Source organism: Adiantum capillus-veneris, chromosome 23, assembly GCF_014529385.1.
Source record: "Adiantum capillus-veneris isolate H3 chromosome 23, ASM1452938v2, whole genome shotgun sequence".
In the NCBI taxonomy this organism is placed as follows: Eukaryota; Viridiplantae; Streptophyta; class Polypodiopsida; order Polypodiales; family Pteridaceae; genus Adiantum; species Adiantum capillus-veneris.
In genome coordinates, this window is record NC_140953.1 from 53,518,380 (window position 1) to 53,537,310 (window position 18,931).

General features: G+C 42.6%; 1 protein-coding gene and 1 pseudogene across 1 annotated transcript; both read right to left on the reverse strand.

Annotated features, from left to right (window-relative positions):
• Positions 1-287: 287 nt before the first annotated feature.
• Positions 288-2,721, reverse strand: LOC147427791 (uncharacterized; annotated as a pseudogene).
• Positions 2,722-6,951: 4,230 nt separating this feature from the next.
• Positions 6,952-18,301, reverse strand: LOC147427792 (serine/threonine protein phosphatase 2A 57 kDa regulatory subunit B' theta isoform-like). The gene is made up of 2 exons (XM_086496381.1): positions 16,884-18,301; positions 6,952-8,363 (listed from the first exon to the last, which is right to left on the reverse strand). The coding sequence occupies exons 1-2, from the start codon at positions 18,030-18,032 to the stop codon at positions 7,995-7,997; spliced, it is 1,518 nt and encodes a 505-aa protein (XP_086352507.1). The 5' UTR covers positions 18,033-18,301; the 3' UTR covers positions 6,952-7,994.
• Positions 18,302-18,931: the final 630 nt, after the last annotated feature.

The window sequence follows — 18,931 nt, forward strand, 5'->3', positions numbered from 1 at the left end:
AACTATATATTGCAAGTGATGGAGACCATAACCATGCTACAATATCCCTCCACCCCCCTCTCTTTCATATACATTGTGTATCTCTCTTGATAAGTCACATATACAAACTTAGCTACATAACAATGAAAATGTTTCAAACTTCTCTCTCTCTCTCTCTCTCTCTCTCTCTCTCTCTCTCTCTCTCTCTCTCTCTTTGAGATACGCAAAATGTTGGAGAGTCTTGCCACAAATGAAGTAATTTGAAAACTTGAATAAAAACATACAAGGTGTGTTCAGCTACAAAGTACTCAAGATGACTCTACATTGGTGTTGTGTTTCTTGGCTTTTGCATCCAACTTTGATTGCATGGAGACTTTGGGTTGCTTTAGGGGCTTTGTGAATGGTTGGATAGTGGGTTCTTGGTGCTTCCTTCCACCCTTTCTCTCAATGAATGGCCGAGCACGCTTGAGTGAGTTTCCGGAACCATCCTCCATGGAGATGAATCCGGCACTTGCTTCCCGATCCATCTCTTTGCGTGCCTTCAGTAGGCTCACATAACCTAGGGTCCACTTTAATCCTTCACATGCCTCCTTTATGAGCACCTTGTCCTCACCCACTAGGCCGATCAAATCCTCAAAAATGTGTCGAAGTGGTTGAATGCTTGTCGCGTGTGTCGATGATTCAACCAAGCAGAGCTCCCCTTCCAAGACATTACAATCCATGGTAGGGCTTGATGCCCCATGATCACTATTTGTCCCTGTAAGTGTGGGCCGGTTTCCTCTAGGCATTGAGGACATGTTTGAAGCGCTATACATAAGCAAGCATCGTGCTATCAATGATGAATGGGAATCGCCTTTCATAAGCATTACCTTGATTTGGTGCTTGCAAACATTTCCTTGTTCAGCCCACCGACAAGTACAACATGCCCAATCACAATCGGCATTGAACACTGTGTGGAAATGCCCTTGTGTGGTAATACTTTGCACCAATGCAACACCTGAAGAAGAATCCATATGCCTTACATATCCATCAAGAATGCCCAATGCTTGTTGGTAGGAGTTCTCAACGGCATTCTCTATTGCATTGTTGCGTTTGAAACCATTATCTTTCACTTGCTTCATGAACCAATAAAATGGTAGGCACGTTGTAGTAAGCTTGTGTAGAAGCCAATCAACTCTACGGGCCATTAACCTCTTTGATGAGCCTAGAAACTTGTACTTGAGATGGTTGTGGTAGGCCTCAATAGCGTCGTTCGTGTCTTGCCCTGCATGTGGAAATTGCGGGTTGCACGTATCCACATGCCTATGTGCCAAAACATGAATCTTGTAAGAGAAATACAATGAGAGTACACAAGAGAGGAAGTTAATTGTGTACCTATCTTTGACTCCCAATATGTTTTGAAGTACAAGATGAACTCCTCCTCTTCGTTGTACTTTGAGTAGAATGACTCCAACAAAAGCTTTGCATCCTCCTTTGTGGCATCCTCTGATGAGGTAGGCTAGCCATACATATCATGCCCAATGCGCAGAACATATCCGCCCTCGTTGGCCAATCCTTCACCTTCTTGATGAAATGCTTTCGCCAACACCTCTTGACATGCCATAAACATAACAAAATAGGTACATGGAATACATTCCTGCAAAACGTATAAGCATATGTGAGATTAAAGGGCAATGATGGTCGCTCACATTACATGTCATCTAAAAGGTTGATATACCGTAAAGCCCCTATTTCTATTTCAACATCGTCAACCATGAATGCTCCAGGTTCCCAAGACTTAAAGTGATCCAACATATGGTTTCTAAAGCTTGTGAGCCATGTACAAGTCGTTTGAAATGTGCCCGAGGAAGTCAAGATCCATGCAATGGGAACATCATTGCGATGACTATCAAAGACTAGTATCGTGTAAAGATAAAACTACAACACAAGAGTGCTTGTCATGATAATGCAACAACAAAGTACACAAGTGAATTTGATCAAGCTAAAATGAAAGTGCCAATATTACCCACCTTGTACTTATTTGTTCCAAAGGTTGCATCCATTGCGAGAACATTTCCATTCCCGTACTTGTAGCAAATATCTCTTTGCCATGGAGTTTGGATTCCTAGCATAAACTCCACATTGTGCATTGCATCTTGTGATTGATATATGAATATGCTAAGCGTATTTTCATTGCACCAACGTTGCACACTTTCCGCATCATTATCATGCATTTGATATTGGTCAATAGAGAGCTTGCTCCCTATATTCATTATATCACGTATGCAAAAGAAGTCATTCCTCACCAATTTGTAATTAGGATCCTCTTCCTTTTGGGTGTGTAGTGCTTGTATATGCTTTTCCATGACTTGTTGGGGAGAAAAACCACGATAAAGCATACTTGATACCCATATCTTTTTGTGCAATGAAATCCAAGGGGAGAACTTCAAAGATACATCTGGATGAGAAGAACCATGACATACCTCATCCAACTTATTGGTGTGATAGGGATGGATGTAAGAAATCACAGCTACATCTTGCTCCTTGGCCAAACGCTTAATGCTAAAATGGCACTGACAACCTTTCAAGAGAAATCCTTTAGTGAGTGGCGCACGCCTCTTCCTTGTACTAACGGGCACCGAGTTTGATGAATCTCCAATGCGGTCTTCTCCTTCAAGCACACTTGGATGGTGGTGTTGTTTCCGATGAGTCTTTTGGGCCATATGCACACCAAAACCTAAAATTGCACACCAAAAGATGCATTAAAATTGCACCCTAAACTTGCAACCGAACTAGGATTAAAAGATAAGAGATAGAAATTAAACTCACACTTTTCTCTCAATCCAAGTTTTGCTTGTGATGAGCTCAAGTTGTGAAAGAGTACGTCGATGGTGTGTGTATGTCTTGAAGGTCGTCGGATAATCGGTGGATTTGGCCTCCCCGACAACAAAATCGCTCACACGCGACCATGGAATTCGTGCTTCATGGACAATCTTCTATTTAGATTGATCGTTGCGTATGTGCAACCACTCAAGTGAATGTGAATTAAAAATACCGAGGCTAGGAATTTGGATATGCATGGTGTAGCATGAAAATGGGAGCGGGAGCTACCTATATAGCGCCATCAATAAGCATCAAACAAAGTACAATGAAGAGATCCATTGTGTGTGTGTGTGTGTGTGTGTGTGTGTGTGTGTGTGTGTGTGTGTGTGTGTGTGTGTGTGTGTGTGTGTGTGTGTGTGTGTGTGTCTTCCATACCATCAACATAAGCTATAAGGAAAGAATTGTGCGGATATATGAGAAATCTCATAGAGAAGGGACACATGTTTGTGTGTGTGTGTGTGTGTGTGTGTGTGTGTGTGTGTGTGTGTGTGTGTGTGTGTGTGTGTGTGTGTGTGTGTGTGTGTGTGTGTGTGTGTGTGTGAGAGAGAGAGAGAGAGAGAGTTTCATAACTAATAGCTTAATCCATGGTTAAGCATTGGGGGAAAATACATTTTGTGTGTGTGTGTGTGTGTGTGTGTGTGTATTTTTTGTGTAGCAGTTGAATTTTTGGGAAAGCATTGTGTGAACAATTTTTTCTGGAAAATTATTGTGTGGAGGGGCAATTTTTACGCTTGAGTGTGAGGACAATTTTCTTTAAAGCAAAGTCCAGTTTGAAGTTGGGATAAATGAAGGCTAACTGTTGGAGCCTATGTAATTTTAAATGCTTTGCTTGGAGGCTTCTAAAGCCAGCGACGTTGCATTAATTTTGAAGAGAGAGAGAGAGAGAGAGAGAGAGAGAGAGAGAGAGAGAGAGAGAGCAAAAGTCTAGATAGAGAGAGAAGAGGCTAGGGCCCAATGTAAAAGTGGGATCGTAGGTAAAATTCTCTGGCCTTTGGCACTGACATGGAGGATGGCTAGTGCTGACCTGGAGGTAGAGCGCTTTGCTGACTAGGACAAAGAGTCCGAGATCTAGCAGCGGCCAGAAGAAGAGAAACTAGAAAATAAAACATACCTTCCAAAAATTGAAAGGGTGCTCCGTTGTACACGGGCTGAAATTCTTTTGTATTTACACTCCCTTTCGGCAGGAGTGCCAACAAAAAGTTTTAATTTCATTAGTATGTTTCACAAAGTATTATTTGCTTATTATGACTTGTAGTTTTTGTTCAGTAAAACAGTATCAAGCAATATCCATAGTATCATCTTGTCACTTTAACTACTACGACTACAATTGACACATTTGCCTCCATTTATAGATTAACCCCTATGACAAGGCGACTCTACCGCACACCCTCCCATACACAAGAAGTTTTGGACAAATTCTCAGAATAACTCCCACATTGTGACTTACCTCAACATCATGATTTTTGTGAGGGAGGCACTGCATACATAGCTAGGTATGTGGTGCCTCTCGAGCAGAAGCTCATGATGTTATTCATTGTATGAAAAACACTGGAAAAGACTCCGTTTTCCTACATGAGAAAATTTCTAAATCTTCTTGTGATATAGAAAACAAAACCTCCTCTCTTGCACCCTCATCCAAGCCTGGCAAGCTAGTAGACATGCCTCTGTCGGTGGCATCCACTGCTTCCTGCACGTACGCGCTGGCCTCTGCTCCTTGCTCAGCAATGGCTACCCCCGATGGCTTACATTCAAAATCGCATCTCGCTTTACTCTCTTTTTTCTTAGAATTTCTTTCAGATAGTACCCCTACTACTTGCTTGGCCTCACAATGCTCCACACAAGACTAATAATCCCTACACGTGCACTTGCTTTGTGTCCACGAGCAAATGTCTTGGGTGATCTAGCCTTTCAAGGATACATGAACTCCTTGTTGGTCTAATTCTTAGCGCACGAGCGGCATGCCGACATTGTAGTATGGCTATCAGTGATGACAAGTGCAGATGATAGGGCACTCGATTCATGGCAGAGTTGACAGATAGCCTTCATGTGGGGGGAAAGGAACCATGGATTTTGCAACCTATTGTACCCATGCTGACCCATTGGGTCCTGAAAAAAATCCAATAGCACAATTGAAACCTATGAAAGTTGAATCAAATATATGTAAGTTATGGAGAAACCCTCCATTCTGTTGGTTTCTCTTGCTTGAGCATGAGGCTTAAGTTCAAGGAAGGGGAACAACATAGGAGGAGTGGTAATGGTAGATATGATAGCAGAAGTGAACATGACAGGATGGCAAAAGCCACAAACCAAAAGACGCGGCAAGATCTTCTACCGATGAAAAGAAGTTGATCTCTCAATAAAGAATCTAACTTTCTAGTATTAATCGACGCTTTCTGGGGTTATCATCACACATGAGGATGAAAATGGCTCTTCTAGGTCACCACTAAAGAAAATAAGTTCATAGAATTAGACGTCTTGGATGTGAGGCATTGGAGCTTGAAATTGAGATCAATGAGGATGGACCGGCCTTCCTTAGAGGGCAAACAAGGTACTCCATCACTTGCGAAAATTGTAAGAAATCGAGATGATACTTTTTAGAGAGCTCCAATAACACAATCTACCTTGCCCAAAGAGAGGAGAAAGTTATCAGAGCAGCAACAAAGGAACATGCTTGATTCTATCCCAAAATATCTAAATCACCCTTGGGGACTACAAGTGGAGCGAGGCATCTTACTCAAGGAAGGCCTTTTGCCAAATGCAATTGCCTATCCTTGTGACTTAGGAGAGTGCTCAAGGAAGGACTTTTACCAAATACAATTGCATATGCTTGCGTCTTAAATACTTGTGACCTTATGCAAGACGTTCACATGGCTAAGAGAATTCACTACGACATTGCTATTCGATGGTTATTGGAGAAACATGTTGCACTTGGCAATGCTTTGTTCGATAGGTATGCCAACTTTCGTGTTCTTAGAAAAATTCTTAATGAGCTTTCTATTAAAAATGTAGGCTCTCGGAACATGTTGATTATAGGATATGCCCAACATATCGGTGGCAAGGACTAAAATACGAAATTACAAGAGAGAATTTCATGTGGCCGTGGCAAAGACTTAAATACCAAATTATCAAAGAGAAATTCAGGTTTGTTATCTTCTTTTTAAATACCATGACTATGTAGTAGAAGAGTCGAGACAACTTTTGTTTCTTATAAATTTTGGAGAAGCACTGTGCCGAATCTCCACCATACTTTTGTATGGCATTCACAAAGATGTGCATTATTTATTTTTTTATTTTACTTTTATTTCCTTAGTATGAAAAGTTTTAAATAGTGCTCTCTTTTTCTTTTGTAGCTCCTCAAAGGCAAAACTTTTGTCGTACAAACTTGTTCAAATGTCGTATAAATTTGTTCAAATGAAGACATTACTCATAAGGTTAGTGCTCTATACTAATGGAGAGTCTGCATGTGTGCTTTACAAAGAAATGTTGTTTTGATTTCACCATTGTTACGCAAAATCTTTGTTTATTTTTTTGCATTTAGCGAACAATTTTCTTTTTGCTTAAGAAAAAGTTATGAAGCAATCTACCAATAGCATCCTATTTACACACAAACTACTATGAGTAAATATGGGTATAGTCAACACGAGAAGGTTGATGATAGGTAAGGCTCTAAACCTTGGGGGAAGGCTAGGTTGTGATAGAAAACATTGCAAATAGAAGCGACTCTCTCTCTCTCTCTCTCTCTCTCTCTCTCTCTCTCTCTCTCCATTTCAAGCTAAGGCATAAGGGGAATAAGTGGTGTAGCAGTTGGTGGTAAAGGATGCAATAATGGTAGCCGAGAGCCCAAGATTGGGAGACAAGCACATCGATGGAGGCTCATCGGGGTTGCTTGAAGGAAGTTTAAGGAGCCTTCGAAGTAGGAATCTTAAGATAATTATACAAATTTGTTAGAAACAAGCAAGTAGGCAATACACATACTATTGCAATCTACACAATTACAACATTTCACACATCAACTACACAAGGCCAACCAAGCAAGACTAGTTGCACATGTTCGTAACATTCACCTTAGGTATCATGAAGAGATCGATTTGAGCAAGATTGATGTCAATCTCTACTAAAGGTTGAACCAAAGTAGCAATCATCATAGGTCCTCTCAAGGATTGAAGACTATACATTTTACATCCGAGCAACACATATACACAAGTTGCATCGGCATAGGCACAACCCTCCTCGGTGTACGATAAGCCCATCATCAAAATTCCAGAGTAAATGGGCTAAGAGTAATGAAACAGAAAAGAGCTCGAATAGAGAGGATAAGGCACGCTCTTTATATGCCTACAGAGGATTAGTCCTGTGTGGCAAAGACAGCACACTTTGTGGCATGGAACAATAATTATTGGCTCCCAATCTCAGAAGCCAACACTTTCGCTTTGCTATCGATGCTTTCTTTGTATGGATCATACCTCAAAATTTTACTGTCAAACCCACTTGCAACAATTACTCAAAAGCATAGCCAGCTATGTACTGCAAAACACACACAGGAAATTACCACGAAACATATGAATATTGGTTTTGGCACTATCACATGGGCTGGGCCATGACGCCAACCCGGACATGCTTTCCCTGACAAGGGTCTTGCATCTCAGTATTTAAATCAAAGCATCTTGGGCACTCTCACCTATGCTTAGACCTTCAGAATACACATCCAAAAAGTGGTCGTAGGTATGACACCAGAGAGATGTATGATACCCATCAACTACCTATATAAGTGGACGTAGGTTGATGCCAGAGACATGTACGATACCCATCAACTACTATATAATTACATTGACTGCCTCTTACATATATTTTACACAAAACCATCTGGCAGCTTTCAACATCCAAGAGGCCCGAAGAGATTCTTACATACAAGACATAAGATTGTTCAGCTGTGGAAAGGCAACCTTGCACATGTTACCTCGGCAGCTGTTGGCTCTCCCTTGCCTCTTACCCCTGCCTTGCAAATCGTCTTTGTTTTCTGCACAGTTCTTGTCCCAAAAAAATGCAAAGTAGGAAGTTGTCTATAGCACAAAAACATGCTGAAGGTCCCTAGAGAACAACTCCCCTCATCTCATGAAACCTTGTAAACATGGGTGTTCATAATGCCCCTGTACTTAATGGACTTTATCAAGTAGGTCACTTCTATTTTTCAGAAGCAGGAGTTCTTCCTTTGGCTTCTCAGTTTGATTGGATAAGGCTAATGCTTCTAGCCGTTGCCACACTACTTGGCGCCTCTCATTCGATTCAATTTTCTTTGCTTTGTCCTCTTCAAACTTGCGCTTGCACTCCAGAAAGAGCTCCTGATCCATCTCCACTAGTATTTTTCTGACATTTAAGGTCAGACTATGCACAGCTTGATTCCAATGACTCTGAATGTTCTTCTCCAATGGTGCAAACACCAACGGTATGATAACTGCTCGGTTTTGTGCCACCAGATTGACGATATGATCATTGTTCCATAAAAATAAAGCCCTTTCCGCAACCTGCAAGAATTAAACAAATTATATACGCACTTGCACCATCAAAAGGAGTATTATTATCTTGTTGCCAAAGCCCCAAAGGGTACAAGAACAACCAATCTGCTTGTAATTATGCAAACACTACTTTATTTTCTTATTTACGTAGTGATTCCTGCTGGTGTGGAAGTCGCATGTATTGGAACTCTTTTGCAAAACAATAGTGCAAACTCATACAATCTGCAAGCACATCACCTCACTGTCATCATACAGTCAATAGGTACCACAGAGGTCTTACATGGTACATACGGTGTAGAATACATCCTACCGTATATTCAGATGGTTGTACATACTACAACCATAATACTTCATGCCGCACGACATGAGCTTTGGCATGCCACACAAAAACAAACACATTTTTTATCTTCTGTGCCTGTATCCAGCATTCTGTTAAACACATCCTTGGCTATCATATTGTGGCTCCAGCCATTATATTCAAGCATACACCTAACCATCATAAGTCACTGTCACAACCAAAATGCATTGCTCGAGCTTCTTCCTTGACATAGATTTAACTACTCTTTTCTTTCGGGCAATTGCTAAGGTAGAGATGAGTTGTTAATCAAGCACACATAGTGGGTCTGCATTAGATAAGGTGGGTGTCGCATGGATTCAATTTTCTTTTATGATGATATCAAGCAGTTTATACAGTGCAACTGCTCAAGAGAGGCAACTCCCAGAATCTGATTACAACTACATACTAGCCTCTTATCTATACTAAAAGCATCTCACGAAGTTCTAAAACCAACTCATGTAGTAAAAGCAACAGGTTGACTTATCGGCCACGAGGGGCTCAAAAAGTAGCAGCTCGTGTAAACTGCCACATCGGCACCTGCCTCTGAACAGCATATCATGTCAGCACCTACCTCCATAAAACATAGTCACAGGGGATGCCCATTTTTGGGCTTCCTGTCCCCACTTGCCGTTCCGCCCTCTTTTTTACACTAAAAATCCATTTGAGCTCCGGTCCCCGTCCCCACTCCTCGGGACGCGTCCCTTGTGACTATGCCGTAAAACCACTCGTCAGAATAACCCACTACACCAGCAGTTCATACAGTCCAACCACTTCATACATTGTTTTTTTTTTTTTTGGGTGTGTGTGTGCCGCACGCGCGCGAATCAGCTCCTGCGCGAACCTGCAGCCCTGTGGCAGGTGAGCCCTGCGCATGCTCTGCCTGCGTGTCAGTGACTGCACCCGCCTGTTTCAGCTACAGCTCGTCCTGCAGTAGTAGCTTTGTTTGACAGCATGCTATCTCTGAAGCCCTCCACACCGGCGCGCAGGGGTGTGTGTGTGGGCACGAAGGTGTGCGTGTGTGTGTGTGTGTGTGTGTGTGTGTGTGAGAGAGAGAGAGAGAGAGAGAGAGAGAGAGAGAGAGAGACAGCAGCAGAAGACGTCTCCTTTGCAATTCAGAAACAAAGAGGGTGTCACACCGCACTGCCAGTATGTGGGTAATCACCATCAACTTAGACACAGAATTGGGGTTCAGAGTTTGGTTTGCTAGAATACTCAGTGTGGATTTGAACAGAATTGTGGGAAGGCGGAGTGCTAATTTGATGTATGCCCTTCTGTGGCTTCATGCACGTTTTCTTTTGGTTCCTGTATAGAGCTAGAGGTCACTAAATTTATAATTTATTTTATTTTAAATTTTTTTAATTGTAGTGCACCTTTCTATAGGCATTTGCTCTCTGGATGGCTTTGTTACTATATGTCCAAATCTCCGTCTGTATTTAAGCGTCAGAAAGCCAAGGGTAATTTATTGGAAGCCACTTCTGAGATCAAAACCTGTTTGTATGAGGATTTTGAGGCGGCTTAAAAAGCTTGGAATGGTCAGGCACATGTTCTTGAGGTGCGTATTCTTGTGACCTCATGGACTAGTATGCTATGAATGCAGTCATCTTGTTTTTCCCGGGGAAAATGCCTACTGCGCAGGATGTCGGGCAATGGGTCTATTTTCTTCTCGAACGTCAGGCTGTCCATGGGGTTTATTTCGCTGCTCGTGGATTTTATGAAGTCCAGTTGGTAGATACTGAAGCCAAAAGTTTGTTGTTGTTGATGTCTCCTCTTTCTTTAAGCACGCAAATGACCCATGTTTTGCCATGGGCATTGACAAAGGATTATCAAAATCTTATCGGCCATAAATGTCCGGAGGGGGTGAAAATTGTTGATTTCCCTCGCACATGGAGACACTTTCTACCATTCTTGGTTGCACAGTTCGGGAAGGTGGTTTGCCCCCCAAAATTGGATGCGAACACCAATAGGTTTTGCATTCTTTGGGATACTGACAAACCAACCCCAGATGGCATTATGGTTGATTTGGGGGACCCATGGGTGGGCAAACGCCCTTTCAAACTCAAATGGGGCAAGTTTGCAAAGTCCTATTTCAAATGTGGTAAATTTGGAGACATGCAATCAGAATGCCCTAAACCTATCTTGCAGCCCCCTCCTTCAACAGTTCCATCATTCGCTCTCGTCCCTACGGGAAAATCTATCAGTGAGGCTAAGCAAAATGGAGTTTCCATTGCTAATGTGGCTCCCAATGTGGAAAAAGGGAAAACCAAGCCTCCTCAATCTGCTATTCCTGATAATGGCAATGCTGTGAAAGGTAAGAATGTTGGATCAAGTGATAATAATACTTGGGTGGTGCTTAAAAAAGTAGTGAAGATTAGCACTCCACCCTCCTCTCTTAATTATGTTCCACTTGTTGATGCTAATAAGAATGAATCATTTAAGCAACTTCCATGTAATGATAATGGTACGTGAAAAAGCGATGCATTCTTACAAGGATGTACTTATTGGTGAGGTCCACCTCGCATGCAAACTCTGAGGAACCTTTTTCTGCATTGAATCACAGATTGGACCTAGCACAGATGTGGTGGATGAAGATGTGTCCATGGGCACGTTTACCTAATCTCTTACGTTCTTTTGCCACTTGTACATATGATCTTTCATGCATAATTGTATTAGATTCATCTCGTACAATGTGCGCGGGTTATGTAACCTTGATAAGTGGCGGCTACCCTAGCACTATGTAAATACTGTTAAGGCAAAAATAGTTAATTTGCAAAAACACAATCAGCATGAGTTTGTTGGTATCGCAATGCTCCTATTTTGATGGTTATTGGATTGCATATGCTCGTTTGCATGGTTACTCGGGATTATTAATAATGGTCCATTATGAACTTCAACCAGTTCTTGTGAGTAACGACCCCTGCGGTCGCCAGATGATTGTGCAATGTTTGTTGAATGGTCAAATCTATGAGATTAGAGGCATCTATGCATACACAGCCTCTAGGCAAAGGGCCGCTTTATGGCGAGACATCTCTTCTTATCCATGGGTCTCCAATGCATTCCTTTGTGGTGATTTCAATAATACTCCAAATATGCATGATAGCACCACAGACAATTCTCACATGTTGCTTGCGGAGAGACAAGCATGGGATCATCTTCTTGCTTCTACACAAATGCTTGATTTATGGCATTAACTGCATTCAGATGTCTCAGGGTTTACTTTTCAACATGTTGCTCATTCCTTATCGAGCACGTCTAAATCGTTGGTATGTACTCAACTTGCAACAATATGATGAATTTGTATGCGATATAAGAATGGATTACACCCTGCAGTTATCAGATCACCATTTTGTTTTGTTGACTTTGTACTTTGGGCAATCCTTTGTGATTGACTCCTTTCTTGGAAGTGTCTCCTGCATATTAACTGTCACAAGACCGGCACCACGTGCCCATAGAAAAGAAAATACTAACCAAACTTTTAGCACTTCAATAACAATTGAACTAAGAGAGAGCGAGAGAGAGACGACTCGCGACACGAAATGGCGGAATTCCACCCCAGAGAGTATTGGCCCCAAACCTTGGCGCCCCTTTCGGTATTTCTTTATATTGCATCAACACAGTACAAGCCGGAACTCCAAACTCTGCACCTTCTCCAGGAAGCATGCCAGAGAATGAACCCTAACCTCATATTTAAAGGCCCTTGGCCTGAAAAGCAGTTACAGTGAAAAGCCTTCAAAACTCAAAAGCTTCTGGTCCCAAAAGCAATGCCAAAAGCTGCCAGCGTAATTTAGGGAAATCCGTACAGCTGCCACGTCATCAACCAATGCAAAACACGGAAATCCAAACAGCTTGCCACGTCATCATGCCAGCACAATTTTTGAAAATCTGCCACATTATCAATTTGTGTGTGTGTGTGTGTGTACGGGTCCTGCTTTATTTTAATCCTTTATCACTGGGGCCCCATCGGACGGGGTCCCCATAAGGTGGTAGGACTTCTTCTTCTGTTACTTTTTCTTCTTAGGGTTTAGGCTCCTCAGTCGGCATCTCCAAGTTGGCTCCCTTCTTTAGGGCTTTGACACGTCAGCAGTTTGTTACATCTCCCCTTCTTGAAAGAGAGTAATCGTCTACGATTACAACATATCTGCAAAACAACTCAAATTAGCTCAAAAATTTCCGAGGGTCATTCAGAGGGACATTCCGAGGGACAATCAATTTGCTCTTTTTGTTAAGGAGTTAGCTTCTCCTTTCGGCTCTTTTGATCAAGGAGTTAGCTTCTCCTTTCATCCAGATCGGAACTCTTGATATTCCAGCGTAGTAAAATTAGCCATCACACCCAGACCGTACTGATCTTCCATGGGTGTCTTGATGCACTAAAATTACATACCCAAGCAATCTCATCCAATTAGGAATATTCAGTAGTGGTTGGCACATCACAATGCATGTTACAAGACATAGAAACATAAAGCCGCCGATGAACACTCCCCCCGCAAATAATCATCCAAGTCCGAGCCATGAGCTGTTCAACGAGTCCCTCATCACTCCTCCCGCAAATAACCTAAAAAGGTCCGGGCCATGAGGTATAGAGGCCTTTTACAACCAAACGCCCCCCAAACCACAGCCTGCGTCGTTTGGAGGTGCTGAGAGTAACTACTACTCACACTTCTTAATACTCCCCCCGTAAGTAACCACAAGGGTCCGGGCCATGAGTAACAACACTTTTCAATCATTCAATACTCCCCCTGCAAATAACCACAAGGTCCCAGGCCATGAGTATGAACAAGCATTCTCAAACATCATCTCTCACCCTCCACCCGGGAGTAAAATCACCAATCATTGAAACCAGTAATAAAGCCAGAGTCAAACATTTCAAATCGGCACCAAGACAGGTTCAAAACAGATACCACCCATTTCAAACAAAGTTTCAAACAATACTTTCTCAAACAAAGTTCAAAAGTATCTAGCTATAAAACAACTAGAGAGTTCATTCAGGGTTTTGTTCGGACAACCGAACTTTGAGGACGATTGGCTTGCCCTTCTGCATCACGGTGATGGTTCGGCTCCGAACATGGAGAGTCGCATCATTCTTGTCATGCCAAGGCATGCCTAATAGAACGTCACAATTGCCCAACTTCATGATGTGGAAATCAGCTTTTCCATGATAATCTTGAATAGTCACTGGAAGAGCACCAATGAGTGGTACCACTTTCTGAGTTTGCCCCGTGGCTAGCTCAGCTTCAATTTCTCCACCCTCTGCATCATAATCAAAGTGCATTTGCTTTAAGAATCCTGGATGGATGAAGTTCTCTCTAGCTCCGGGGTCAAAGAAAATAAGGGCTTTGAACCCATTGACTTTGCCATATGCTCGACACAATTCATTTGTACTTTCAAGGCGTATGCCATAGATGTCAGGCACTAATCCAATAGCCAGTTTAGCTCGTTTGGCTGGAGATGGTCCTCGGTTTCTGTCGACCGTTCATGCGGGAGTCAGCTCCGCGGGTCTATCAGTGCGTTGGTGACAACCAAAATAGTTATGTCCTGTTTGAAAGCATCCAAAACATCGGCCTTCTTGTAGTAAGGTGTCTCGTTGTTGAGGTGTCAAACGAGGCCTTTGTGGTTGACTTTCACGAGACACTCGAGAATTTGTTCTTTGCTGGCGAGAGTTGTGGTTAGTGGCCGGAGATTCTTTTGTGGTAAACTCTAGCTTTCCCTTTATCAGTTTGTAGCCAACTACGGCATGGTCTATAAGTTCGCATGCTTTCTAAAGAAGGTGTAGAGTCTGAAGTACCGGCTTGTAGAGAGTTTAAGTAATATAAAGAAATGTAGAAAGGGGGGCCAAGGTTTGGGGCCGAAACTCTCTGGGGTGGAATTCCGCCACTCCGTGTCTCGTGTCGTCTCTCTCTTTCAATTCAATTGTTATTGAAGTGCTAAAAGTCTGTTCAATCTGTTCTTTTCTATCGGCACGTGGTGCACGTCTTGTGACATTAAGCAACGACGAGGCTAAGTGGACGCCAAGTCTAGAGGCCTAGGGGAAAAACATTTGCTCTGATACCACTGTGAAGAATACACTTACTATGTGTGTATTCAAGATTGTACTTAAGTAAAACTGAAATAGAACTAGAGACAATAGACTCAAGAGACTGAATGTGTGCTGATTGATTGACTGAATCTGTTACAATAGGTTCCTTGTATAGGAATTGAAAGGACACAAGTGAAAAGACATGACCATTGGTCAAGAGAGAACTTAGACCAAGGGTTGTGTCCTTTCGATGTAGTCATGTCCAATCGGCGTAGAGATGCAACCATTTGTTGAAGAGGCGTGTCCATTCGTCGCACAGGTGTGACCTTTGAGCAAAGAGACCCACCCTTTGGAGAATCGGGGTCTCTGATCTTTTGTGTATTCATGTCTACATTAGAAACACGCAAGAGAGGTGCTACTAGCTTCAAGAATACGTCACAATCGTGATAGTTTTCTTCGCCAAGCCCAAGAGGTTGAAACCTGTTCTTTGTCTTTATCTTTTGCATTCGAAGAATTAGGAAGTGTCTACAATTGTGATTGCTTTCCTTTGCCTTTATTCGCCCCAATCGTCGAGGTGGAAGCTCAAGCACTATTGATTTGTATCTCAGGAGAAGATTTCGGAGGTTGTGGAGGCAGAGGGGAAGAGCCAGCTGAAGGAGGTGGCTGCAGATTTGGTTTTGCACATTCAGACTGCATATGACTAAATTGGCCACAACGGAAGCAAGAATTTGCAAATTTACCCCATTTGAGTTTAAATGGGCACTTTCCAACCACTATATCCCCAAAATCAACCGAAATACTTGCTAGTGTAGGAATGGCAGTGTCCCAGCAAACATAGAAACGATTCGTGTTTGCATCCAGATTAGGAGGGTAAATGAGCTTGCCCAACTAGGCAGCCAACAAGGGAAGAAAGTGATGCAAAGTGCAAGGAAAATCCACCACCCAACACGGCACTTATGGCGAATAAGGCTCTGATAATCCTTGGTGAGAGCCCAGGGCAATACATAAGTCATTTGCATATTGAAGGAGAGGAGACATTTCGATAAAGGCATCTCGAGCATCCATGTCTGCTAGTAAGATCTCATAAAATCCTCTTGCGCCAAAGTAGAAAATCAATCCATTAGCCTATATCTTGTGCAGTAGGAATTTTACCCGGGAAGAAGAGAGTCACCGCATTAAGGGCATATTGAGCAACAGGATCCATAAGCTCATGTACACCGTGACAAGAGCACGTCCTTCCCAGGCTCAACGTGCATCTTCAAAATCCTCATGTAAACATTAGAGTCAAGACATCCACAACCAAGCTCTCGAAGGCTTTCCGGTGCTTGCAAATGCACTGTTCAATCAAACCCATCGGCCAACGAAATCACACACCCCAACCTATGGCTAAATTACGCAGCACACACCCACACACACCACATCAATAGACACATGTACTCACTCCCACACACACATACCTTACACACACACGCAAGGTCAAGTAGCTTTCGTTAAGCGAAGAGCCAAAGCGCGCGCGCACACACACACACAAAGAGAGCATACATCAATACCAAGATCTATGTACTGAGTTTCTGTCATAGCTCTAGAGATGTAGGGACTCAACCATAACAAATCCTAGCACTAAAAGAAGTATTAAATAGAAAATATTAGCACAGAAATTAGGTAGTTGACAGAGCATAACAAGGAACTTAAGACAATCTTATGCTGACTAAACACTTCACTCAAACCCAATTCCACATCAAAATCGCTTAAAACATTTTTACATCAATGTACACTACAGAATGATCGGCAATTTAGATCATTTATAAAATTAAAAAAAAATCGTTCAAAATCATGTTAAAAAACACTAACGCATCTATGTATCGGGTTAAATTCAAAACATAATCCGGACATTCTGATCACTCAATGTCTAAAATGAACATGCATGTTAGCATCGACAAGAAATCTTCATTTTCGGTCCCCTTGGCAAAGATGTCTGAAAAAGCAGATACGCGTAAAACTGCGCAAAAGAAAAACAGCCTCTAGACAATCTTTCGGCTGAATGTTTTACTGTGGACACAGGGTTTTTTTTCTTGTGAATCAGATATGTAAGCATCCATAAAACACATAAAGAAAAAGTAAAAGGGTGCCCACATTCCTTAAAACTGAGCATGAAAGATCCCCATTAAGAGAAGACTCTAACCTGGAAGTGTGGGCTGTTAAGTGATTGTCCGATCCGTTTGAATAGGGGAACCATGCAACGCTGAAATTCTGCAGGCTGGGTAAGTTCTAAAACTTCTTCCAGCTCATTCAAAAACAGGACTTCCTTGTGGCTGTTTGTGATTGGCCAGTACTTAAGCAATCCCCTAATTATGGTGTCTGCCAGCTTAAAGTCCTTCTCCACAAACTGAATAATGCAGCCATTTAGCTGCCGATGATATGCCGAAACACATGTAGGCTTGTGGAGAGGTATTAAGGCACGGACCAAAAACAGCTTGTGTTCTTCTTTCACAGGTAAGGCATACCCATTGATGATACTGCTCAGGATCTCCAAAAGCTCAGCAATACCATTGTGTTTCTCTGTCTCAAAAATGAAGCGATAAAAAATATGGCTGATTGTTCTCCGGATAAATGGTCTATATGACATGTACTTTCCATATACTCTATGAAGAATTGTTTTGAGGTATTCTCTTTCTCTAAAGTCCTCAGAGTCAAATAAGCCCATCAGTCTATGTATGAAAGACTGTTTAACATAGCGCTTGCAAATCTTGGGATCCACTTCTGATGACACAATGAAACGGAGAAAAAGTTCATAGACTAACTGCAGGTGGGGCCATGAAGGTTCCATGGCCTGCTCTTCATCTTCAGCATCATAGGAGTCAACGACGGAAGCTTCATGTCGCCTTAGCGGTAAGAGTGTGCGAAATATATTCCTTGCAACCATGCGGGCAACCTCTTCCATGGCAAATTCAGAGAACTTACTTGTGCAGGAGCCGACATAGTCAACAAGCTCCACGAGGGTCTGGCGCTTGATCTCCTTCTCCTTGACATTCTTGCTGGCATCTGAAAAATCAAAAACTACACAGCACAGGTCGAGCTTTCTGATGAAAAGGTTCGGCCTCTCCGAGCTGGGCACATCTCGAAATGAAGGTAAGGGCTCAAAGGATGTGTCTGCACCGCTACATACAGGAAATGGGGTTAACCTGACGTCTTTTGCACCCAACCTGTTGTGCATTACCAAGGAGGCTGAAGCAGTGCTTGTATTGGCCCCCCCATCTGCCTCATTATTTGAAACCTCCGACTTGGGTGGCTTGCTGCTGCGAGGAAGCCGGCCCAGTATATGCTTGATCATGTTTGGTTTTGCCTTTGGATCAACCAAAACCTCATTCAAAAGCGCCTTTCAAGCTCGGTGAGCATAAATTCCGAAACAGCAAACGCATCTGAGCGATCCATCCCGCGAGTCGCTCGACCTTCCAAACAAGACAAGGCAGCAAGTGTTTGAAGGCCGAGAGAGGGAGAGAGAGAGATTTTGCTGGAAGATAATAAAACAGATCTCCGTTAAATACGAGGAGACTGATCAATTACGCAGACTGGCAGCCTTGTCGAGACGTCGACTTTTTTTTCTCAAACGCGTGAGAGATTATATTAGAAAAGAAGGCAAGGTAAAATATACAAAACTTCCTAGGTATCATATAGTAGGGTAAAGGGCCAATAAAAAGCAGGGACCTATTGAGGGACCCTACTACCCCCAACTTTAAAATCACCTTGCACCAATATAAAGACATGAAGAGCAGAGTGGTTAGAGCGGGAAACTTATCAATCTCCACCGTGAGATTTTGAGATCAAGCCTTGATGGCAAAACGGCGCATTACTACCGTCGAGATGTCTTGCTTCAAACCCCCAATTTTGTTACACTAGCAATCTTTGGCGATCTCGTACGTCGTCTCTGCACTCCTGATCGTGCTCAGTTTTCCCATGCTTGTAGATCTCACCCTCAAATTCGTTTTGCACTCCTCCACGCTTAAAACAGTGCACAATGTGCTTTGCAATCCCTGGTGTGGCTTAGGCGGCCTTAACTTGGCCCCTTTACCCTAGCAGGGGTAACTCTGAACCAATGGGTGACTAGACCATTGTGGGCACTTACATACAAAAATGTTGACCAGAAAGCAAAACATCAGATTACAACATGGGTGGGGGTAAATTGTCAATGGCTCTTTGGACTTTGTCATTATCTGATCTAACATGTCCTTC